Genomic DNA, 25,448 nt, shown 5'->3' on the forward strand with positions numbered 1-25,448 from the left:
CCTCAGCAACCTAGGATGCATCCCATCCAGACCAGGTGACTTATCTACTTTAAGTAGACCTAGCCTTTCTAATGCCTCTTCTTTTATCAATTTTCCATCCAGTATCTCAACTACATCTTCATTTACTGAAACTCTGGCAGCATCTTCTTCTTTGGTAAAGACAGATGCAAAGTACTCATTCAGTATCTCAGCCATGCCTTCTGCCTCCATGAGTAGGTCTCCTTTTTGGTCCCTAATCGGCCCACCTGTCCTCTTACTATCCATTTACTGTTTACATGCCTATAGAAGACTTTGAGATTCCTTTTTATGTTGGCCATCATCTATTCCCATACTCTCTCTTTGCCCCTCTTATTTCCTTTATCACTTCCCCTCTGAACTTTCGATATTCAGCGTAGTTCTCACTTGTATTAATATAGAAACATAGAAAATAGGAGCAAGAGTAGGCCATTCGGCCCTTCTCTGCCATTCAAAATGATGTAAGGAATCTTACAACACCAGGTTATAGTCCAACTGTTTTATTTGAAAATCACAAGCTTTCAGAGGCTTTTTCCTTCGTCAGGTGAGCGAGTGTGATCATTCAAAATGATCATGGCTGATCGTCTAACTCAATACCCTGTTCCCGCTTTTTCCCCATATCCCTTTAGCATTAAGAAATATATCTATCTCCTTCTTGAATACATCGAATGACTTGGCCTCCACTGCCTTCTGTGGTAGAGAATTCCACAGGTTCGCCACCCTGAGTGAAGAAATTTCTCATCTCGGTTCTAAATGACATACCCCGTATCCTGAGACTGTGACCCCTGGTTCTGGACTCCCCAGCCATTGGGAACATCCTCCCTGCATCTAGTCTGTCTAGTCCTGTTAGAATTTTGTATTATCAACCTTACATCTGTTATATGCCCCTTTTTTCTGCTTCATCTTACTCCCTATCTCTCTTGTCATCGAGGGAGCTCTGGCTTTAGTTGCCCTACCTTTCTCCCTCGTGGGAATGCACCTAAACTGTACCCGAACCATCTCCTCCTTAAAGACCGCCCATTGTCCAATACAGCTTTGCCTGCCAATCTTTGATTCCAATTTACCTGTGCCATATCTGTTCCCATCCCATTGAAATTGGCCCTCCTCCAATTGAGTATTTTTACTTTAGAGTGGTCCATGTCCTTTTCCTTAGCAATTCTAAACTTTATGATACTATGATCGCTGTTCCCTAAATGTTCCCCCACTGACACTTACTCCACTTGGCGCACCTCATTCCCCAGAACCAAATCCTTCCTCATTGGGCCAGGAACTTTCTGGTCAAGAAAGTTATTCTGAACACATTTCAAAAATTCCTCCCCCTCTTTGTCCCTTATATTATTACTATCCCAGTCTGTATTAGGATAGTTGAAACCCCCCATTATCACTACTCTATGGCTTTTGCACCTCTCTGTAATTTCCCTGCAAATTTGCTCAACAATATCCTTCCCACTAGTTGGTGGCCTATAGAATACACCCAGTAGTGTAATGTCACCTGTATTGTTTCTTAACTCTAACTAAATAGATCTGTCCTTGATCCCTCCAGGATATCCTTTCTCTCCAGCATTGCAATATTCTCCTTAATCAATACTGCCACCCCCTCTCCTTTCTTTCCTTCCCCATCTTTCCTGAACATCTTGTATCCAGGAATAGTTAGTACCCAATCTTGCCCTTTTTTGAGCCAGGTCTCTGTTATTGCTACATCATATTCCCATTGCGCCTGCAGCTCTCCAACCTTATTTAACATGCTTTGTTCATTTACACACATGCACAGTAAACCAACCTTAGACTTTCTTAGTCTAAGATCTGGAACACATTCCCTGAAAAAGGGGGGGGTGGGGGGTGGAAGCAGATTCCATAGGAAATTTCAAAAGACAACTGGACATGTACTTGAAGAGGACTAATTTGCAAGGTTATGCGGAAAAAGCTGGGGTGTGGGACTAAATTGTACAGCTCTTTCGAAGAGCTGGCACAGGCACAACAGGCCGATTATCCTTCTTCTGTGCTGTAAGATTCTATGAACTAATATGGGCCAAATAGTCTTTCTTTTGTGCTTTGAGGAACAGTTAGGATCAAGTGATTGCTCTTGATATTAAGCCTCTCAGTCATAAACCATCTCTAGGCCATTAAAACCCGGCCTCTGATTTGTTTGTATGTTTTCCATCTTTGTTTTGTTACTTCTCTTGAAGCAGCAAATCAGAGTACAGCTCAAAACACAGTACCTCCTATGTACCTATCCTTCATGTGTAAACCACAACATTGAATATTGGACTGAACCCGGGCCCATCACAGCCAAGCGCAATGCTGTCCTCAGCTGACATCTGTACACATGCAAAATTGCATTTTTTTTCTTGGAATCTTAGGGTTAATTTTGGAAGCTATGAGTTAGCCACAAGCCCATAGGAAATTATGTTTGTGGGAAGTCATCTCCATTTCTGTATTCCAGTTGGAGGCTTGCATAGAATATAGGAATTCACACAAAGACTCCTGCAAAGGATAAAGAACCAATAAAATAGTATTATCCTTTAGAGTGATCAGATGAATGGGAACTTAATAGTATGAAAACAAGTAAATTATAAGTAAGCATCAAATCTAGATCCAGTGAAATATTGCAACATTCTCAGCTATTGCAAAGAAATAACTGCTTGCTTAGACATTTCTGGTTTGCAACCTAAACATTTTCAACAATATCTTTTTAAGAATAGGACTTTACTGTAGGATAACATATTTGTTCTTTTTTTAAAGTGAAATCCACTTATAATCTTCTCTCTTGAAGGTACTGTCGCTGGCTGCGATATACAAGTGCTGGCATCCCTCCAAACTTGGACAAGTAGCAATTCTTCACCCATGAGCCCTCGAAAAGCAGCAAGCTATTCGACCACGGAGAGACTCACAACCAAGATCTGACGACACACACACATACTTTTCAGCAGAAGTCACTGGATAATGATCAAGAGTAGGAATTCCCTAGCCTGGGGGGTGGGGATTCAGCCAAATTGTCATCCCAAATCGAACACCAGCACTTTTTTTTATATAGCGAGGAAACGTTCATCTCATTATACTCATCGACATCTGAAACATAGACTTGGGTTCAGAACATGAAGTGAGTGAACCTTTCACCATAACGTGCTCAAATCTGGAAATGCAACGGCAGCAACAATCAGGCGCCAGGCAGCCAATGGTCATCGGAGTCTTCATTTCAGGCTGGGGAACAAGTAACTATAAATAGAAACCTGCACGTTACATTTAGAGATACTGAGAATTACACGCACACGGCCTTGGGGTTTCACCGTTTCTCTTTACGCCACGTCTCATCATGGTAGTTCCATCCTGGCACTCCCAGATTTCCCGACCGTCTTTTCTCAAACTCAAAGTTACTCAACAATTTAGCAGAGGGGGGAAAAAAATTACCCCAAAAACCCACAAAGAAGCACCACATGGTCACATCCCACACCCCCGCGCGAGGCACATCCGGATTGGAGGGAAGTAGGCGCCTCTCGACCAATGGGAGCGGGTCTTGTTAGTGGGGCTCAGTCAAGTTTGATTGGATTGGGCGGGCTATTTTCGCGCTCTATCCGTGTAGCCGGGTGGAGAAGGAAGACAAAAGAGAGAAAGAAAAGAAGAGTAAAAGCCCGGCGCGGAGCTGGCGCGGGAGAGAGGCAAGCGGAGAGCGAGGGCATCGGGTGCTGGCCCCACGGCCGCACTGGCAGCAACGTAACTGGGCAGGAAACTCACCCGATAAAACTCTCCCAAAGTTTCGGCTCCAAGTTGGCCCCGCTGTCGGCGCTTGGCGGCAGCGGAGGAGGAGGAGAACAGAACAGATCAGATCAGCTTCTCGCTTCGGGTAAGAAAGAGCCGGTTAGAGTCTCTCTCTCCCTCCCTCCCTCCCTCCTTACCGGACCATCGAGTCCTATCACCTTTTAACAGAATGGAACCTCCGGGGCTCGCGGTGGGGGTTTGAAATAAAACGGCCGGCGGCTCCGGCTCTCGCGGGTTCTGTTTGGAATCCCCGTTTCCGTCAGGGAATGAGGTTCGGCTCGAGCCACCTCTTCCCCCCCCCCCCCCCCCCCCCACACACAAAGTTGGGAGTCCCGGGGGGGGGGGGGAAAGAGAGGCACCTGCTTTTGTCCAGGACCGGTAGGCTCAGGAGGGTTTCAGAGGCTTGTGTGTTTTTTTTTTAGATATACTCATCAATAATAGGGACGGGTGAGGGACTGATCCGATCAAGCTGCCTGTTGTCGGGAGATCAGTCTTTAATCTGTCACTCACTCAGGGAAGGGTTCAGTGTCTCCAATGAACTCTCATTCTATTCAACTGCTGCGTTTAACCATCTGAATCGGCGATAAACTTTATGGATTAAAAGTGGATCTTCCCTACAATTTCTAAGGCTGCCAGCTACCTGGGAGATACTCTTGCTCCTTTGATAGTTAAATTAGGGCATAGTGATTAGGTAGGTGACAGGGACAAGATGGGATGTATTAGGAAGGGGAGAAAATTTGCAGGGCTATGGGGAACGAGCAGGGGAGTGGGACTAATTGGATAGCTCTTTCAAAGAGCTGGCACAGGCACGATGGGCCGAATGGCCTCCTGAGCTGTATGATTCTATGGTTAGTGTTTCTTTTGTTTTGGATATAGGTCAAAAAGCCCAGGATATTGACTTTGAAACATAGGGTGCAATTTGAAATAGGAACAATTCTTGTGAACATAATTTACTTTAACTGGGCATAATCCCAAAGCCCAATCATAATTTAGGTTTATTTTGTGATTCTCTGAATTTCAGTTTGGACAAGTCTTGATAGAGTAGATATAAAGGAACTGTTTCTTCTAATGGGGAAAATCCAGAATAAGATTAGGGCTATGCCTTTTAGGAATGAAATTAGGGAGCACTTTTTCACACAAAGGATAGTGGAAATCTGGAACTTGCTCCCCCAAAAGGCTGGGTCAACTGAAATTTTAATGATCGAGATTGAAAGATTTTTATTAGGTAAGGGTATGAAGGGATATGGATCAAAGGTGGGTAAATGGAGTTGAGGTACAGATCAGCCATGATCTAATTGAATGGCTGAACAGGCTCAAGGGACTGAATGGCCAATTCCTGTTCATGTGTTCCTGAATTCATTTTGCCTTCCCTTCCTGTTCTTGATAATTGCCCCAGTAGGGATTGGGATTCTCAAAGTAGACCTGATGGCCATGAATGCTTCAGGATTTTTAACAGGTTCTGTGGTTGGGGATGGGATTTAAATTGATTTTGGACTTTTTAAAAATTCGTTCACGGGATGTGGGCGTCGCTGGCAAGGCCGTCATTTATTGCCCATCCCTAATTGCCCTCGAGAAGGTGGTGGTGAGCCGCCTTCTTGAACCGCTGCAGTCCGTGTGGTGACGGTTCTCCCACAGTGCTGTTAGGAAGGGAGTTCCAGGATTTTGACCCAGCGACAATGAAGGAACGGCGATATATTTCCAAGTCGGGATGGTGTGTGACTTGGAGGGGAACGTGCAGGTGGTGTTGTTTCCATGCGCCTGCTGCCCTTGTCCTTCTAGGTGGTAGAGGTCGCGGGTTTGGGAGGTGCTGTCGAAGAAGCCTTGGCGAGTTGCTGCAGTGCATCCTGTGAATGGTGCACACTGCAGCCACAGTGCGCCGGTGGTGAAGGGAGTGAATGTTTAGGGTGGTGGATGGGGTGCCAATCAAGCGGGCTGCTTTATCTTGGATGGTGTCGAGCTTCTTGAGTGTTGTTGGAGCTGCACTCATCCAGGCAAGTGGAGAGTATTCCATCACACTCCTGACTTGTGCCTTGTAGATGGTGGAAAGGCTTTCGGGAGTCAGGAGGTGAGTCACTCGCCGCAGAATACCCAGCCTCTGACCTGCACAACAGTGTGTTATATTATGGTTAAATTAATACAAAATTAATTACTGACTTTACTCATGTTTCAAAGCAAGATGTAAGGTCAAGTAGCAGGAGGAGGCAGGAAAATGTAAAGGGAATATAAATACTAATTATTCAAGGTATCTGCGGAGGAAGAAGTGTTTGATCATGATGCTTCAACCATCTTGAGCGTGGGGAAGACTTGATTGACCAGCTGGTCTTTTCTTGCTTGACAATTTCATATGTTGGTATATATCAGAAAATGCTACTCTTGGTGGGATTTGTAAGTTTCTATGGAAGGTTAAACTAGCTTGATAGAATGGCCTCCTTCATTTGTACCCAACTATGTTATCTATAGTTTGTTACTGGATATTTTTTTATTATCATTGATGAAATAGAAAAAGATGAGGGTTACTGCAACGGCAACACTAACTGGCATTCTTGACTGTGCTATCTCCTCTGATCTAATATGGAACTCCCACATAACATCGACCTCCCTGGAAATCTGACATTTGGTTCCAGCATCTGACCATGAACTCTCACATCACTCCTCCCTGAAGCTTAGTTTCTTCTTTAGGCCAAAATCTTCAACTCAACAATTTTTAACGCTCTATGAAGCTCAAGTCTGGAAAATTTGAGTACTGGTCCCTTATCTCCTAGAATCATAGAATCCGACAACACAGAAAGACGCCAGTCACTCCATTGTGCCTGTGCCGGCTCTTTGAAATAGCTGTCCAATTAGTCCCTCTCCTCCATTCTTTCCCCTTAAGTGTGAGTTTTTTCCTTTTGAGTATATGTTCAATTCCCCTTTGAAAGTTACTGTTGAATCTGCTTCCACCGCCCTTTCAATGCATTCCAGATCATAACAAAGTATCTGGGGAGCCTCTTGAAACCTATTGGTCACTCTGGGACAGGATGTAACAAAAAATCAATGATTCTTCTCTCCCTCTCCCTCACACCCTTTTTGCAGTAGCTTAGTTTGTCATATCTCACTTAAGCTTCATGATATGTATTATGCTTCCTGTGTGATTTTTTTTTTCTATATTTATTATTTCAAACTACAAAGACCATCAGTACTTTGCTCTAGCTTAAAATACACTCTTCAATTCAACCCAAGTTTGGAGAAATGCAATCTGTTAAGTAACAGTATTGCTGTTTTTTGTATACTCCAAGTGGATCTAGTATGAAAATGTCACATACCCATCATTACTCTTATCAATAGATGAAATAATACTAAAAGTGGTAACTATTGGTTAGATTTGAGAATGAAAAATTTGAACAAAATTAAATTTTGATTGCCCTGTAAAATGGTATGGAGAAAGTGAGATTTAATGATTTCATCACTGTTCCATGAGAGGCATAAAGGATTTATGCATTGTAAATTTGATCTGAAAGAAGTTGATTGAAAAATGGTGAGTGGATTCATCAGTAAAAGAGTAGATAGATTTGTATGTTCATGGGAAGAAGTTTATAACTGGGAATAGTGGGAGAGAAAAGAGCGCCCTGGGAAGCAATGAGTCAAGTGGAATAAATTAGAGGGTGAGCCATCAACTGCAGCGCAGATGAAGTAGATAGTTATGATCATATCTGGAAAACCTTGTAATGGTAACTTGTTTGTGAGTGTCTGGTGCCAGTCCCTGTGAATGGGTTTGTTAATCTCCAAGAGGATAACAGGTGAATCGCCAAGGTGTTTGAGAAGAGTTTCTGAGGTGTAGCATAGACAAGAAGATCACAGTACATGGGTAGGCCAGAACTTTCAAGATGATGGATAATTTGAGAGTTAATACCTTGTGATTTCTACTTTAACTATTTTAAAATTGCAGGTATGTTGACTGATTTTAAAAAAAACAGAAAAAGCTGAAAATGCACAACAGGTTGATTAATGCCTGAAAGAGAAAGACCGGTTAACTGTGACCAGTTTATTTCAGGTTTCCAGCATTTTTTTTAACCTTCTCAATTGCATGTATATTTTTTTTCAGTAATCCTCCTGAATTTTCTCTATGGTGTCTGGTTATTGGATTACTTTTTCCCATCATTCTAAAAGGGTCACTTGTGGTTCCTAATGAGTATAGTTCTGTGTTCAGATTGTTTTTTAAATGTAGTCTGAAGGTGGCTCATTTCAGGTGGACCCACATTGGTTGTGCCCCCCACTGTCTTTGGAGTGTGCTAATGCATACTTATTCTTAGCATAGCTTAATATTTAAAGAGTAAGCTGCAATAGGAAACCATATCAGGTTAGCTGATGGTGTTGGTATGGGGGCTGCTTTTTGCAGAAGTACTTGAAGGTGTTTTAAAATGCCATGGCTGACTCAGGACTTGTGCTGAAATGGTTGTGTAGGTAGAGAACATTATGTTTTACTATTGCTCATCATTTCTTTACATAGTGATTAGTCACAGTTAATATTTTCCTCCTTGCAGAGGAGACCAATGACATTATACAAAGCTGTCTGAATACTGGCTACTGAAACTATTCTGAATAAAACATGATATGCTCCTCCCTGAATATTGTTTTACCAGTTCTCCTACCTCAGATTATAATTACTGTTGTTTGGGTTCCAAGTGTGGATCATCCTGTAGCAGTGTTATGGGTTAAGTTGCTCTATGCAGTGATGCTCCTTGTCACAGTTACTGAAAAAGCTTGTCTCCTTTTCAATTTCTCAACAAAATACTTCTGATTGGAACTTTCAAAAGCAAAGATCAGCTGAGAAAAAAAGACTGATCACTGGCTGAGTATGCTGATGTTTTAAAAGACTGAGCACTCGTGAGATTGAAAAGGAATGCCCTTAATTTGCCCAATACGGTTTGCTTTTACTAACTTTTTAAATCCCTACATCTTTCCAAATTTCTCACTGATATCGTTCCATGGGCTCTTGAAGCCCACAATTACATTGCCAAGTAGGCACTTGTCACGTGAGCCTAGGTATTGAATATTGTAATAGGCTGGTCAGCCATGTGGTGGAGTGGAATTACAGCTGAAGGGCTTTGCATCTGTGCTCATCTGCCTCTAGACCACCTATTCTAGTAAATATATTTGTGCTTCAAATGGCAATGTGCACTATTCCTTTTTTAAACGACTTTGAATACCTTTCTGTACTGATTGTACAGCTGTGTTCAGTATTGGTGATGAGTATCACATATTTCAATGTGTAACAAAATGTGTACAGAAGCTGTTGAGTTGGTGTTCAAAATTCTATTTTGTGCCTGAACAAGTGTTATTTGACTTTCTCGTAAATCATAGGTTTTCAAACTGGGATCTGTGAACAGACTCCAGCAGCGCACAAGTTCATTAGATTTCTGTCCGACTGCATCAACTTTCTGTACCTTTTATTAGTATTTGTTAACTTGCGTTCTTTGTATTTGCCGTATCCTAATAAGTATTTATTATAATCTTTGGATACACTTTCATCTGAGTCAAGCTCGTGGGTTCAAGCTTTACTCCAGAGACTTGAGTACATAGTGCAACACTCCTTCAGTCAGCCTGAATTGTCAGCGGTGCCATCTTTCGAATAAGACATTAAACCAAGGTCTCATCTGAGCTGTCTGGTGAATGTAAAAGATCCCATGGCAATATTCAAGGAGCCGGGGAGTTCTTCCGGTGTCCTACCCAATCTTTAAACCTCCACCAACACTACTAAAAACAGATTATCTGGTTATTTACCTCATTGCTGTTTGGGACCTTGCTATGTGCAAATTGGCTGCCGTATTTCCCCACATTATAACAGTGACAATACTTCAAAGGTGCATTTAATTTATCACAGTAAAATTCAGCTTTGTGGTTAAACCTTATTTCTTTTTATAATCCTGGTTCTTCCTGTGGAATCAGATGTTGGGAATTACAGATCTCTTGTAAGTGCCCTTACTCTTGTGTAGTTTCTGGAACTGCAACATTTGTATATAGTGGCATTGAGCATGGAGCCATCTGGATGCAGATGTTCCAGGGTTTTTGATGTTGAAATGTAAATTTGGCACTGGCTGTCCAGTATTATATAGTACAAACTCTTAAGACTGTAGGTAAAACAAGATAATGCTGGTATAGTTGTACAGTCGTGATGCTCTCTGATGGCGTTGGTTGCAATGTAGGAGGATCCACCCAGCATTTTCTGTGACTCATGCTCTGCCTGACCTGGGAGTTTTTTTATTCATTCATTCATTCATGGGATGTGGGCGTCACTGGCAAAGCCAGCATTTATTGCCCATCCCTAATTGCCCTCGAGAAGGTGGTGGTGAGCTGCCGCCTTGAACTGCTGCAGTCCATGTAGTGAAGGTGCTCCCACAGTGCTGTTAGGTAGGGAGTTCCAGGATTTTGACCCAGCGATGATGAAGGAACGGCGATATATTTCCAAGTCGGGATGGTGTGTGACTTGAAGGGGAACGTGCAGGTGGTGTTGTTCCCATATGCCTGCTGCTCTTGTCCTTCTAGGTGGTAGAGGTAATGGGCTTGGGAGGTGCTGTTGAAGAAGCCTTGGCAAGTTGCTGCAGTGCATTCTGTAGATTGCACATATTGCAGCCATGGTGCACCAGTGGTGGAGGGGGCGAATGTTTAAGGTGGTGGATGGGGTGCCAATCAAGCGGGTTGCTTTGTCCTGTTTGGTGTTGAGCTTCTTGAGTGTTGTTGGAGTTACACTCATCCAGGCAAGTGGAGAGTATTCCATCACACTCCTAACTTGTGCCTTGTAAATGGTGGAAAGGCTTTGGGGAGTTAGGAGGTGAGTTACTTGCTGCAGAATACCCAGCCTCTGACCTGCTCTTGTAGCCACAGTATTTATATGGCTGGTCCAGTTAAGTTTCTGGTCAATGGTGACCCCCAGGATGTTGATGGTGGGGGATTCAGCAATGGCAATGCCGTTGAATGTCAAGGGGAGGTGGTCATTTCCCGGCACTTGTCTGACGCGAATGTTACTCACCACTTATCAGCCCAAGCCTGGATGTTGTCCAGGTCTTGCTGCATGTGGGCACGGACTGCTTTATTCTCTGAGGGGTTGCGAATAATTCTGAACACTGCAATCATCAGCGAACATCCCCACTTCTGATCCTATGATGGAGGGAAGAACATTGAGAAGCAGCTGACGGTAGTTGAGCCTAGGACACTGCCCTGAGGAACTCCTGCATCAATGCCCTGGGGCTGAGACGATTGGCCTCCAACAACCACTACCATCTTCCTTTGTGCTCGGTATGACTCCAGCCATTGGAGAGTATTCCCCCTGATTTCCATTGACTTCAATTTTAACTAGGCTCCTTGATGCCACACTCAGTCAAATGCTGCCTTGATGTCAAGGGCAGTCACTCTTATCTCACCTGGAATTCAGCTCTTTTGTCCAAATTTGGAATCCACAAGAAAATCTTTTATATCTGTAACTGGTGGATTTGCCATGGCATCGCTCACAGATGACAGGTTGTATTTATAAGGATGTGGGCATGTAACATGCAATGTACTATTCCACTGCTTAAGCAGAACTGTTTGTAACCTGGCAAAAGGTCTAATTACTATACCTTCCTGAAATCCTTTAGAGGCAAATTAGGTGCTGAGTAGATCCTCAAGTTAGAGATTAGAAAAACACAAGAAATACTAGTGCTTTTTGTTTTGGAGTTTTAGACCTGATATGTGATTGTATGTCTAATGGTGGAGATGTGTGCTTGTAAAGGTGGAAAGTTAGCAATGTAGTATTTTTATATTTGTTTTTAATCTTCCAATTTTTTTTTCTTTGTGTTGGTACTGATGTGGAATGTTTATCCTTTGAGCTCTGTGGTGAGACGCAGTGTATAACTGGGCTGGAGTGTACAGGAGGGAAGATGTGGGAGTGCTTTGCATGGCTGAGTTGAGCTTGGTTGGGGTCAGGCAGATAGCAATGATGGAGAGGGATGACAAGCATAGCCCAAGTGTGTAAGGCAGGGAATGGATTGCTGATGTGGTGGCTACTGCAGTGGTAAAAGAATGATCTAGTTGGGGATTGCTTGGGGTCAGCAAGGAATGGGAAGTTATGGCCAATTGGAGCTGCAGCAGAGATAGAAATATAGCAGGGGGTGGGGGGGGGAGGCTAGGGTGAGATCATGGTGTTACTGAATGGAGCAGACTGCAAAAATTGTTTAAGGACTGTAGAAGTATAAAGCTATAATTAAAAAATGTTTTAATAGTTAAAACATGTGTATGATTTCTGGTAGTGTGAAGCCATACTGGCTTAATCAGCTGCAAGATATTTGCCAATAATATTAGTGTGATTGAAAAAAATTTGTACATGTAGTATGTAGAAATTTTGACTCTATCTACATGATGTATACTAAAAGTCTTGCATCTGTGTACACTTCCTTTTTCTCACTCCTGGGTGTCATAACTATGTCATGCCTGGGATCTGCTAGTTTTATGAATATATTTGAACAAGTGTGATGTACACTTTCAATTGTGACCAACTTCTGCTAGATGTAAGACTTTCTATAAACATGGATGTAAGGAATCTTACAACACCAGGTTATAGTCCAACAGTTTTATTTGAAAATCACAAGCTTTCGGAGGCTTTCTCCTTCGTCGGGTGAAGTGTGGGATTCCTTGAAGGTTATCGCATTTATAGTCATACCTGGTGATTACAGATAATCTTTCCAACGGGCAGTTGGAGCGAGAGAGAGCGAGAGAGACTTTTTTTCGCTGGTGGGGTTACGTGTCGCATGACATGAACCCAAGATCCTGGTTGAGGCCATCCTCATGGGTGCGGAACTTGGCTATCAATTTCTGCTCGACGATTTTGCGTTGTCTTGTGTCTCGAAGGCCGCCTTGGAGAACACTTACCCGAAGATTGGTGGCTGAATGTCCTTGACTGCTGAAGTGTTCCCCGACTGGGAGGGAACCCTCCTGTCTGGCGATTGTTGCGCGGTGTCCGTTCATCCGTTGTCGCCGTGTCTGCATGGTCTCACCAATGTACCATGCTCCGGGGCATCCTTACCTGCAACGTATGAGGTAGACAACGTTGGCCGGGTCACAGGAGTATGAACCACGTACATGGTGGGTGGTGTCCTCTCGTGTGATGGTGGTATCTGTCGCTGATCTGGCATGTCTTGTAGAGGTTGCCGTGGCAGGGTTGTGTGGTGTCGTGGACGCTGTTCTCCTGAAAGCTGGGTAATTTGCTGCGAACAATGGTCTGTTTGAGGTTGGGTGGCTGTTTTGAAGGCGAGTAGTGGAGGTGTGGGGATGGCCTTAGCGAGGTGTTCGTCGTCATCGATGACATATTGAAGGCTGCGGAGAACATGGCGTAGTTTCTCCGCTCCGGGGAAGTACTGGACGACGAAGGGTACTCTGTTGGTTGCGTCCCGTGTTAGTCTTCGGAGAAACTACGCCATGTTCTCCGCAGCCTTCAACATATCATCGATGACTATGAAAACCTCATTAAGGCCATCCCCACACCTCCACTACTCCTTCAAACAGCCACCCAACCTCAAACAGACCATCGTTCGCAGCAAATTACCCAGCTTTCAGGAGAACAGCGTCCACGACACCACACAACCCTGCCACGGCAACCTCTGCAAGACATGCCAGATCAGCGACACAGATACCGCCATCACACGAGAGGACACCACCCACCAGGTACGTGGTTCATACTCCTGTGACTCGGCCAACGTTGTCTATCTCATACGTTGCAGGAAAGGATGCCCCGGAGCATGGTACATTGGGGCGACCATGCAGACACGGTGACAACGGATGAACGGACACCGCGCTACAATCGCCAGACAGGAGGGTTCCCTCCCAGTCGGGGAACACTTCAGCAGTCAAGGACATTCAGCCACCAATCTTCGGGTAAGCGTTCTCCAAGGCGGCCTTCAAGACACACGACAACGCAAAATCGTCGAGCAGAAGTTGATAGCCAAGTTCCACACCCATGAGGACAGCCTCAACCGGGATCTTGGGTTCATGTCACGCTACACATAACCAGCAGGAAAAAAGCTATCTGTTTTTAATACAACGGCCTCCTCTCTCTCTCTCTCTCTCTCTCTCTCTCTCTCTCTCTCTCTCTCTCTCTCTCTCTCTCTCTCTCTCTCTCTCTCTCTCTCTCTACATAAGAAATAGGAGCAGGCCAATCGGCCCCTCGAGCCTGCTCCGCCATTCAATAAGATCATGGCTGATCTGATCCTAACCTCAAATCTAAATTCATGTCCAATTTCCTGCTTGCTCCCCGTAACCCCTAATTCATTTTACTTCTAGGAAACTGTCTATTTCTGTTTTAAATTTATTTAATGATATAGCTTCCACAGCTTCCTGGGGCAGCAAATTCCACAGACCTACTACCCTCTGAGTGAAGAAGTTTCTCATCTCAGTTTTGAAAGAGCAGCCCCTTATTCTAAGATTATGCCCCCTAGTTCTAGTTTCACCCATCCTTGGGAACATCCTTACCGCATCCACCCGATCAAGCCCCTTCACAATCTTATATGTTTCAAATAAGATCGCCTCTCATTCTTCTGAACTCCAATGAGTAGAGTCCCAATCTACTCAACCTCTCCTCATATGTCCACCCCCTCATCCCCGGGATTAACCGAGTGAACCTTCTTTGTACTGCCTCGAGAGCAAGTATGTCTTTTCTTAAGGGCTGGCTGTCTGTCTGGCTGGCTGTCTGTCTGTCTGTATATATATTCGGTGGTCCTGTATGTAACATCTCTGTCTGAACACTTTGCCTTGACAACGGGCAGTTGGAAAGATTATCTGTGATCACCAGGTATTGTTCTCTGACTATAAATGCGATAACCTTCAAGGAATCCCACACTTCACCTGACGAAGGAGAAAGCCTCCGAAAGCTTGTGATTTTCAAATAAAACTGTTGGACTATAACCTGGTGTTGTAAGATTCCTTACATTTGTCAACTCCAGTCCATCACTGGCGTCTCCACATCATATAAACATGGATGGATAACGTGTACTTTTTTTAGGAACAATGTCCTAATGTTTATACTGGACTGGGTGATTTTTTTCTCTTGTGAAGGAGCTGATTCTTGTAGGAGTACTGTTCCATAGATATTAACAGATGTGACTCCATCCAAGTTTTCATTCTTCATATGTGAGCCTAAACGTAGGTTATTTGATCATGGAGGTCATCAAGCAAAGCCTGCTACTGTCCTCATCTAGGACCCTAGGGTGAGCAAAGTTGAGGGGAAAATAAATGCTTGCATTAAAAATAAAAACCAAGCTTCTTAGATACAGCTTTAATAATGAAAGAGATGTAGGAGATCCATTTGAAATTGAAGAGATGGTGAGGACTAACGGTAGAACTATGAATGGCAAGAGGTGTTACAATAGAGTTGCATTTAGTAGCTTCAATAATGGATTTACCTGAAGTGGCAACTGGATAAAGTTGGCTTAGAATGTCTTATTCTGATGTGCACTAGGGTGATGGGGAATCTTATGAGGCCAGCAGAATGGCAGGTTTGACTGAGCTCAGATGTAGCACCAGATCTGACCTGTGGAAAAGCCTACTAGAATAGCATTGATATTGCCTGTAGGCATATGATCAGTTACTCCACTGGCATTGGATCAGAAGAGTAAGAGCAATGAATAATTTTAAAAGACTGTCTCAGTTGGCTGACTTGTAGTGTTAAATCATTCAGGACTGGTTTTACAAATTGTGAGTTGTAGGTGTTTCTGTCTTGTGTAAAAAGAAACGACAGTGGTCAGAAGGGCATGGATGTGACCGATAGCAGTGTAAAAGTTGGGATTGGAAATTAGGAAAAGGTTTAGGAGATTGGCCCAGTCAGTCAAGTTAGACCAATTGTTTGAGGTCATTCAGGATAGCAAATGGCTGCATCATGACTGGCTTGATTAATAGAACACAGAAACAGAGGCATTGCTAAAGTGAGCATAAAAGTCACAAAGAATGGTAATTTAACAGGGGGAAGTTAGAGTTGATTTTCTTTATACAAAAAAAAACTCTACCCGAGAATTATCAAGGTTAGGGGAGTGATAATAGGAAGATTTTTTTAGCCACCAGAAGTCAGTCAAGGCTGAGCAATGTCCGAGGTGGTGGGACTACCTCAGGATCCAAGAAGATCGTGTATATATATTTTTTAAGCTATGTGTAACTTTTTTTAAAAAAGAAAAATAAAGTAGATCTTCTGTGATTTTTCTGGTGACCTAGAGCCGAGTACGATTTCTTCCGATTTGACAAGTAGTCTTCCTCTCAGTCAGGTTGACTAATTTACTACCTATGGTCACATTTGTAATTTCTTGTATGCTATTGACATGATCATTGGATTCTGACCAAAAGTTCCAAATGTAAAGAAAATACACAACCTTTTATTTGCAGTTTGAAAAGTATTTTTTCAATCTGGTGAATTCCCACAGTTGACACACACACACACACACACACACACACACACACACACACACACACACTCTTCCTTTACGTGGGCTGGAGTTATTTATTAAATAACAATTTTGTGTCTCTGGTGAACCTACAGATTCACAGGGTTAGCTGAGGGAGCCAACTTTAGGCTGAAAAAATATTACAAATTGTAGCTGAAAGATGTATCCAAAATTGAATAGAAATCTGAATAAAATTCCAGTCAGTTCTGCAAGACTAGTGATGAGAAATGGTGTGGGGAGCTGAACTTGGAGACTTAATTTAGAAATATAAATTAAAGGTAAATAGGTGAAATTCAATAAATTGTGAGAAAAAGATCAATAAAATTGCTAATGATTAAGAAAAGCCTCAATTTCTGAACTGGAGAAGTCTGTCACAGCAGGTCACTAGCCATTCATTTCTTTTGGCAATCTTGGTAAAGCTGTAAACAACTAATTGGGGGAAATTGTCATGAATCAGCCCACTGAAGGACACTTGCACTAATTTTTTCAGAATTTTATTTCCTTTCAGGAAGCTTGTTTTATTTGATGTCTTTTTTTCATTCAGCATTTATTCTTTTATTCCATAATGCAGACATGGTCACATATTTGTGTCAAAGCAGTATAGTTAACAAGATTGACATTAGTTTCTCTTCCCGCCACACTCCAATGGCAGATCCTCCCACTGATGTGAAAGGTAACTTGAAAAAATGAAAAGCCTCTTTATATAATAGTGAAGTTTAAAATGTTTGTTATGGCACTTGATTTAATACTATATATTTTTATAATATCAATTAAAGCACGCATGTCCTCGGTTGTTGTGAATTTTTTTGCATTACCAGAGTTGACGTGACGAGTAAGTTTTAAAAAAAAATAATCAAAAGCCTGTTTGTTTTAATTTTTAAAAATAAAAGATTGTTTGCTAAAGCACTGTTAATGGTCCTATATATTCATATAGTCTGAGTTTAAATGCATTGCAAAGAATTTTTGTTTTTTAACCATTCAGTGGTGGAGTAGCTACAGTGAAGTGCAGTCACTGGGAGGAAAGCTCTTGGGGACAAGAAGGGATGTCAGTGAGTAGGGGTCTGAGGGGTTGCAAAGTAGAATGTGGGGTGTGGCTCAAGGTCTGGCCACCCTAATAACTAGGATATGAAACCGAGGCATGAGATGGCCACAATGACAATCTGGCAGATAGACTTGAGGCCAACTAATGTGTTACCAAAGAAAACAAACAGGATCATTGGGCTGAGACCCAAAATTGGGTGGAGGGGGTGGGATGAGTGGCTGCAAAGGAGTCCTAGGTGCCCCTTTTTCATTAGGTGAAAAAACAAGTTTTAAACACCTGCCATGTGGGCAAGAAAGCAGCAAACCAGGTGTTAAAGAAAATGCAGGTAGGGCTGGATGACTTGAACTACCTAGTGATGGTGTGACGAGCAGAGAGGCTTTTTCCATTTTAAAAATGTTGGCATGGAGTTTTGCCATTGACAATATGACACAAAAATAAGCTTGTGTGGACAGGAGGTTCATGCCGTATGCAAGATTTTTAATACATGCCTATTTACGTTTTGCAGGACATCTTCCTGGCTGGAAGTGCAAATATTTCAGTGTTGAAAAATACCTCTACCAAGTAACCATGGGTTTTACTGGTAAGAAATCTACAAAAGGACCAGTTTGCTGGCGAAAGCGGGTTAAATCTGAATACATGCGCCTTCGACAGCTGAAGCGCTTTAGACGAGCAGATGAAGTTAAGGTAAAGGACAACAGGTTTTTTGATTGCGTTATAGTGGCTTAAATGATTTGGAAGTGTTCATAACAATTAGCTCTTAATATTGGAAGGATACTGGCACAACCAGACTTTAATTGCAAGTTTTTCTGGGACCAGGAGAGGGTGCTCTTAATTTATCTATATATTTAAGCCTTGTACATAACATTTCACATATTAAATCTGCCTATGGTGTAAAACAACCCAACCATTTGTGTTTCTAATTGGCTCAAATAACCATCTATTACATTAGCCATATAGATTTTCTCAAGTTAATATAGATTCAGAATACTAGCAATTAGAAACTAATATTCTTCATAAAAATCAACCTGTTCAGTTGCTCAGCACTTTTTTAAAAAGCTCCTATCTTGAGTTTTGACCTAGCTGAATATGTAGCTGCATAAACAGCATTTAAAAAAAATAATTCTGGAAAATGAGCACTAAATTTACCCATAAAATCAGCCTTTGATTAAAAATTGCTCCAAGAAGCTTACTCTGCACATGCATCCCTCTTTCGCTTGAGCCTGGGATTTGAGTATTACTCCAGAGACCTGTATAAAGATGATCAATGAAGTAGTAGACATCCAGAATGCATAAATGTTGACCTATGCAAGTCACACTAGTGGATTGCAACTCCAGAGTGAAGTTTAAGACACTGTCTCCTACTGGACAGGAAGTCATGGCATGCTTTTTGCATAGCTAGTGTTGACAGTGTGTTCTTTATTGGTGCATTCTAATTTTCTCTTTGTTGTCCTGAGGATCTTGTGACTTTAAAGTGCACAGCTATCCTTTTGTATCAATAATGCCAAATTTGATACTTTTTTAATTTGAAGTGCTCCAGTCGTTTCAAAATCATTGACTCAGCAAGATTAAATATTGGGAAGACCAAAGCCATTGTCTTCGGCCGTCGTCACAAACTCTGTTCCCTAGCTACAGATTCCATCTCCCTCTCTGGCCACTGTCTTGAGGTTGAGCCAGACTGTTCGCAATCTCTGTGTCCTATTTGACCCTGAGCTTTCGACTCCCTATCCTGTCAGTCACCAAGACTGCCTACTTCCACCTCAGTAATATCGCCTGTCTCCACCCCTGCCTCAGCCCATCTGCTGCTGAAACCTGCATCTATGCTTTTGTTACCTCCAGATTCGACTATTCCAATACTCTCCTGGTTGGCCTCCCATCTTCCACCCTCTGTAAACTTCAGCTCATCCAAATCTCTGCTACCCTTATTCTGACTCGCACCAAGTCCTGTTCATCCATCACTCCTGTGCTCTCTGACCTACATTGGCTCCCAGCCCAGCAATGCCTCAAATTTAAAATTCTCATCTGTGTTCAATTCCCCCCATGGCCTCGCCCCTCCCTATCTCTGTAACCTCCTCCATCCCTACGACCCTCAGAACTTTGCATTCCTCCACTTTGGCCTTTTTTGCATCCCTGATTACCTTCATTCCTCCGTGCCTTCAGCTATCTAGGCCCTAAGCTCTGGAATTGCCTCCCTAAACCCCTTCGCCTCTTTACCTCTCTTTTTCCTCTTTTTTAAGATGACCTTAAAACCTACCTCTTTGACCAAACTTTTGGCCACCTGTCCTGATATGTGGCTCGGTGTCAAATTTTGTCTGATAACACTCTGAAGCGCCGTGGGATGTTTTACTCTGTTAAAGGAGCTATGAAAATGGTCAATTGAAGCTCATTCTCTAGGACATTAACTTTCCTATCTTGCCATGTAATTTGTATTATGATGCCCTGATGTTTTTGTTTGAATCAGTTTTTGAGTAATGACATTCTTTCCTTGATTCTAAATTTGTTTGAACTAATTTCAATTTATCTGCTTTTTCTTGACAAACTTTCAAATAACCTGGGGTTTCCACATGTACAGTTTTCTGATGATTCAAATTATCTATCAAAATTGAGCAAAACTCCCCCCCCCCCCCCCCCCCGCCATTGAAAATTTGTACCTTTTTTGGAAAAAAAATGAATTCCCACTGCAAATGCACCCTGGCCAATGAAATCTATTTAGTTTAAATTTAACCCTGCGATCAACAGAGCAGCTAACCTTCCTGCCTCCAGATTCGACTGTTCCATTATCCTTTTAATTGGAAAAGGTGAATGAAGTCAACAACAATTTACAATTCATAGAACAACTTTAGCAGAGAAAACATGCCAAGGCACTTGGGGGCATAGGGGGAAAAAATGAATGCTGAACCAAAGAAGGAGGCATTAGGAGGGTTGACCAAATGTATGGTCGAATAGGTGGGTTTCAAGGAGGGTCTTAAAGGAGGTGGAGAGTCGGATGGGTTTAGGGAGGGGATTTTGGAGCATGGGGTGTAGGCAGCTAAAGGATGCTAATGTGGAGTGAATGCACAAGCTCAGAGGAAGAGAGTTTGGGTGCAGGGTTGGAGATGGGGAGGCGAGGCAATGAAAAAAGCCCAAAGTCTATCTAGTTCACCTTCTATCACAATGAAGCTGTTGATTTAATCATAACAATCAACCTGTCAATTAGTCTTCAACAGACCCAGAAATAACTCGTGGGAAAACCCCAGTAGTGGAGAGCTTTGGGAACCGTAGGTCCGAAGTCTCACTTTTCATGCCAAGGATGCTGCACTTACCCCATGTCATGCCTCAAATTACTCATCTACTGTATCCCAAAATGTTATTTTCTGAAATAAATTGATCTAATTTGCATTTGAATGAATCAATACTAACTGCTTCCACCATCTCCTTAGGGAGTCTGTTCTCATAGATTGACCCCTCGCTTACTGAAATATTGTTTCTGCAGGTTAGTTTTGAATTTATCCCCCCCTTCAAGCGCCGGCCTCTGGTTCTGGACGAGGTGCAATAGCTTGTCATGGTCTATGTTATCTAGTCCCTTTTTAGAATCCTAAAAACAGCAATCATATCACCTCAACATTCTCTTTTCCAGTGAGACTGTGCCCAATTTACATAATCGCTGCTCATAATCTAAACTTTCCATCCCCCCCAGATCATTCTGGTTGCATTCTTCTGTAGCCTTTCAATAGTTGCTATGTCCCTTTTTTGTACTGTGGTCACCAGAACTGTATACTATTCTAAGTGCACCAATGATTTATAAAACGGCAGGAATACGAAACTCTTTCAGCTCAATATCAATCGTTTAATACATCCTAACATCTGATTTACTTTACGCACTGCTGCTGAGCACTGTTGCAATAACTTCAATTTATCGTCAATCAGGATCCCCAGATCTTTCATTTTTCGTGCGCATCATTTTCTTTCATTTAAGTAATAGCCCCTTCCTGGATTTTTTTTTTTGTCCCCATGTGAAGCACTTTGCATTTCTGTACATTGAATTTCATCAGCTACCTGTCTGCCCAATTCCCAAGTATCTTCAAATCCTCCTATAGTTTATCCTGTTTAGCTTTGGAGTCTACCACCTTCATTAGCTATATATCATCTGCAAATTTAGCAGATTTGTGACTCCTAGCTCTAGATCATTTATAAATATATTAAACATAAGAGATCCCAAAACAGACCCCTGTGGGACCCCACTGATAACATTCTTCTAGGCTAATGGCAATCCCTGTACCACTTCCCTCTATCGGTCAACAAATTACATAACCATTTTAAAATATTTACAGATTCCTGCTTGCTTTATTTTCAGTAGCAGTCTTTCTAGAGGAACTGTATGAAAGGCCTTACTGAAATCCAAGTGCACCACATCCCCTACCGTATCCCTGTTAAGCTCCTTTGTCACACCCTCAAAGAAAACCAGTAAGTTAGACCACCAGACAGACAAGGAGGACTAGGCAGGTAATGCAGGAGTCCTCATCTCTCTCTAACCAGTATTCAGTTTGGGAGAGGGTTGCTCTGCAGAGTGCAACCAGAGCCAATTCCACAGCACCATGGGTGGCTCAGTTGTACAGGGGGGGATGGTCAGGAGACAATAGTGCTGGGGGGTTCTATAGGGGAGCAGACAGGCATTTCTGTGGCCGCAGACGTGATTCCAGGATGGTATGTTGCCTCCCTGGTGCCAGGGTTAAGGATGTAACTGTGCGGCTGAGGGGGGCGTGAGGGGTGGTGAACAGCTAGAGGTAGTGGTCCATATTGGTACCGACGACATAGGTAGAAAGAGGGATGAGGTCCTGCAGGCAGATTTTAAGGAGTTAGGAAAGAGATTAAGAAGCAGGACCTCAAAGGTAGCAATCTCCGGATTACTCCCGGTGCCAAGCGCTAGTGAGCTTGGAATTAGGAGGATAGAGCAGATGAATGCGTGGCTGGAGAGATGGTGCAGGAGGGAGGGCTTTTGGGGCATGGGGACGGTTGGTCCTGTAGAGGTTGTACCTCAACAGAGCTGGGACCAATCTCCTTGTGGGGAGGTTCGCTAGTGCTGTGGAGGTGGGTTTAAACTAATTTGGCAGGGGGTTGGGCACCAGGAATGTAGCATTGGAAAGGAGAAACTAGGGGCACAAAGGATCTGGAGAAAAAGATAGCACTAGAGCAAGTAATAGTACAGTATTAGGTGGGATCAGACTAAGAAAGTACAAGAAAGTCTAAGACTGGTTTGTAGTGCATGTGTGTAAACACACGAAGCGTGGTAAACAAGGTTGGTGAACTGCAGGCGCAAATAGCCACATGGGAATACGATGCCGTGGCGATAATGGAGACCTGGCTCAAAAAAAGGGCAGGATTGGGTACTAAATATTCTTGGATACAAGATGTTCAGGAAAGTTCGGGAAGGAAAAAAAGGAGGGAGGGCTGGCAGTATTGATTAAGGAGAATATTGCAGTACAAAACAAAGATGGAAAACATACAAACAAAACAGAGGCTGGGTTTTAATGGCCTCGAGATGGTTTATGACTGAGAGGCTTCCATCAAGAACAATCACTTAATCCTAACTGTTCTTCAAAGCACAAAAAGACTATTTGGCCCATATTAGTTCATAGAATCTTACAGCACAGAAGAAGGATAATCAGCCCGTCGTGCCTGTGCCAGCTCTTTGAAAGAGCTGTACAATTTAGTCCCACACCCCAGCTTTTTCTGCATAACCTTGCAAATTAGTCCTCTTCAAGTACATGTCCAGTTGTCTTTTGAAATTTCCTATGGAATCTGCTTCCACCACCCCCTTTTTTTTTCAGGGAACGTGTTCCAGATCTTAACAAACTTAATTAGGTGGAATCAGACTAAGAGTACAAGAAAGTGTAAGATTGGTTTACTGTGCATGTGTGTAAATGAACAAAGCATGTTAAATAAGGTTGGAGAGCTGCAGGCGCAATGGGAAAATATGATGTAGCAATAACAGAGACCTGGCTCAAAAAAGGGCAAGATTGGGTACTAAATATTCCTGGATACAAGATGTTCAGAAAAGATGGGGAAGGAAAGAAAGGAGAGGGGTGGCAGTATTGATTAAGGAGAATATTGCAGTGCTGGATAGAAAGGATATCCTGGAGGGGTCAAGGACAGAATCTATTTGGTTAGAGTTAAGAAACAATACAAGTGTCATTACACTACTGGGTGTATTCTATGGGCTACCAACTAGTGGGAAGGATATAGAGGAACAAATTTGTAGGGAAATTAGAGAGGTGCAAAAGCTATAGAGTTGTGATAACTGGGGACTTCAACTATCCTAATATAGACTGGGATAACAATAATATAAGGAACAAAGAGGGGAAGGAATTTTTGAAACGTGTTCAGGATAACTTTCTTAACCAGAACGTTTCTGGGCCAATGAGGAAGGAGGCATTGCTGGACTTCATTCTAGGGAATCAGGTGGAGCAAGTATCAGTGGGGAAGCATTTAGGGAGCGGCTATCATAAGGTTTAGAATTGCAATGGAAAAGGACACAGACTGCTCCTAAAGTAAAAATACTCAATTGGAGGAGGGCCAATTTCAATGGGATGAGAACAGAATCTGGCAGGGTAAATTGGAATCAAAGTTTGGCAGGCAAAACTGTAATTGAACAGTGGGCGGCCTTTAAGGAGGAGATGGTTCGGGTACAGCCTACGCACATTCCCATGAGGCAGAAAGGTAGGGCAACTAAAGCCAGAGTTCCCTGGATGACAGATAGTGAGTAAGATGGAAAAATAAAGGGGCATATGACAGGTGTTAGATTGATAACACAAGTGAGAACCAGGCAGAATATAGAAAGTTCAGAGGGGAAGTGAAAAAGGAAATAAGACGGGCAAAGGGAGAGTATAAGAATAGACTAGCGACCAACATAAAAGGGAATCCAAAAGTCTTCTACAGACATATTAACAGTAAACGGGTAGTAAGAGGAGGGGTAGGGCCGATTTAGGGACCATAAAGGAGATCTATTCGTGGAGGCAGAGGGGATAGCCGTAGTACCAAATGAATACTTTGCATTTGTCTTTACCAAGAAAGAAGATGCTGCCAGAGTCTCTGTAAAGGAAGATATAGTTGAGATACCCTGGATGGGCTAAAAATTGAAGCAGAAGAGGTACTGGAAAGGCTAGATGTACTTAAAGTAGATAAGTCACCCAATCCGGATGGGATGCATCCTCGGTTGCTGAGGGAAGTAAGGGTGGAAATTGTGGAGGTACGAGCCATAATCTTCCAAACATCCGTAGATACGGGGTGGTGCTAGAGGACTGGAGAATTGCAAATGTTACACCCTTGTTCAAGAAAGAGTGGAAAGGATAAAGCCAGCAACTACAGGCCAGTCAGTTTAAGCTCAGTGGTGGGGAAACTTTTAGAAACGATAATCCAGGATAGAATTAACATCACTTGGACGAGTGTGGATTGATTAGGGAAAGTCAGCACGGATTTGTTAGTCAAATCGTGTTTAACTAACCTGATAAAGTTTTTCGATGAGGTAACAGAGGGTCGATGAGGACAGTACAGTTCATGTGTATATGGACTTTCAAAAGGCGTTTGATAAAGTGCCGCTTGGTATTTTTATCAAGATTGCGGCCCATGGAATAAAGGGGGCAGTAGCAACATGGATACAGAATTGGCTAAGTGACGGGGAACAGAGAGTAGTGATGAACGGTTGATTTTCAGACTGGAGGGAGGTGTACAGTGATGGTCTCCAGGGGCCAGTGCTGGGACCATTGCTTTTCTTGATATGACTTAGTCTTGGGTATACAGGGCACAATTTCAAAATTTGCAGATACAAAACTTGGAAGTGTAGTAAACAGTGAGGAGGATATTGATGGACTTCAAGAGGATTATAGACAGACTGGTGGCATGGGCGGACATGTGGAAGATGAAATTTAACGCAGAAAAATGTGAAATGATATATTTCAATAGGAAGAATGAGAGGCAATCTAAACTCGAGGGCACAACTCTAAAAGGGGTACAGGAACAGAGATCTGGGGGTATCTGTGCACAAATCTTTGAAGGTGGCAGGGCAGGGTGAGAAAGTGTTAAAGTTTACGGGATCCTGGGCTTTATAAATAGAGGCATAGAGTATAAAAGCAAGGAAGTCATGATGAACCTTTTATAAAACACTGGTCACAACTGCAGTATTGTGTCCCGTTCTGGGCACTGCACTTTAGGCAAAGAATTTAAAAAGC

The 25,448-nt window shown here is 42.8% G+C and overlaps 1 protein-coding gene across 3 annotated transcripts in view; it reads left to right on the forward strand.

Annotated features, from left to right (window-relative positions):
* Positions 1 to 3,594: 3,594 nt before the first annotated feature.
* The window catches only part of ezh2 (enhancer of zeste 2 polycomb repressive complex 2 subunit), a 105,308-nt gene continuing 83,454 nt past the window's right edge, over positions 3,595 to 25,448 (forward strand). For all 3 annotated transcript variants that reach the window (XM_068005628.1, XM_068005637.1, XM_068005644.1), the window contains exons 1-2: positions 3,595 to 3,856; positions 17,753 to 17,931. In XM_068005628.1, coding sequence (XP_067861729.1) covers positions 17,815 to 17,931 — 117 coding nt within the window. In that variant the 5' untranslated portion in view covers positions 3,595 to 3,856; positions 17,753 to 17,814. The remainder of the gene's footprint in view (positions 3,857 to 17,752; positions 17,932 to 25,448) is intronic.

The sequence above is a fragment of the Heptranchias perlo genome, chromosome 2 (assembly GCF_035084215.1).
Source record: "Heptranchias perlo isolate sHepPer1 chromosome 2, sHepPer1.hap1, whole genome shotgun sequence".
Lineage (NCBI taxonomy): Eukaryota > Metazoa > Chordata > Chondrichthyes > Hexanchiformes > Hexanchidae > Heptranchias > Heptranchias perlo.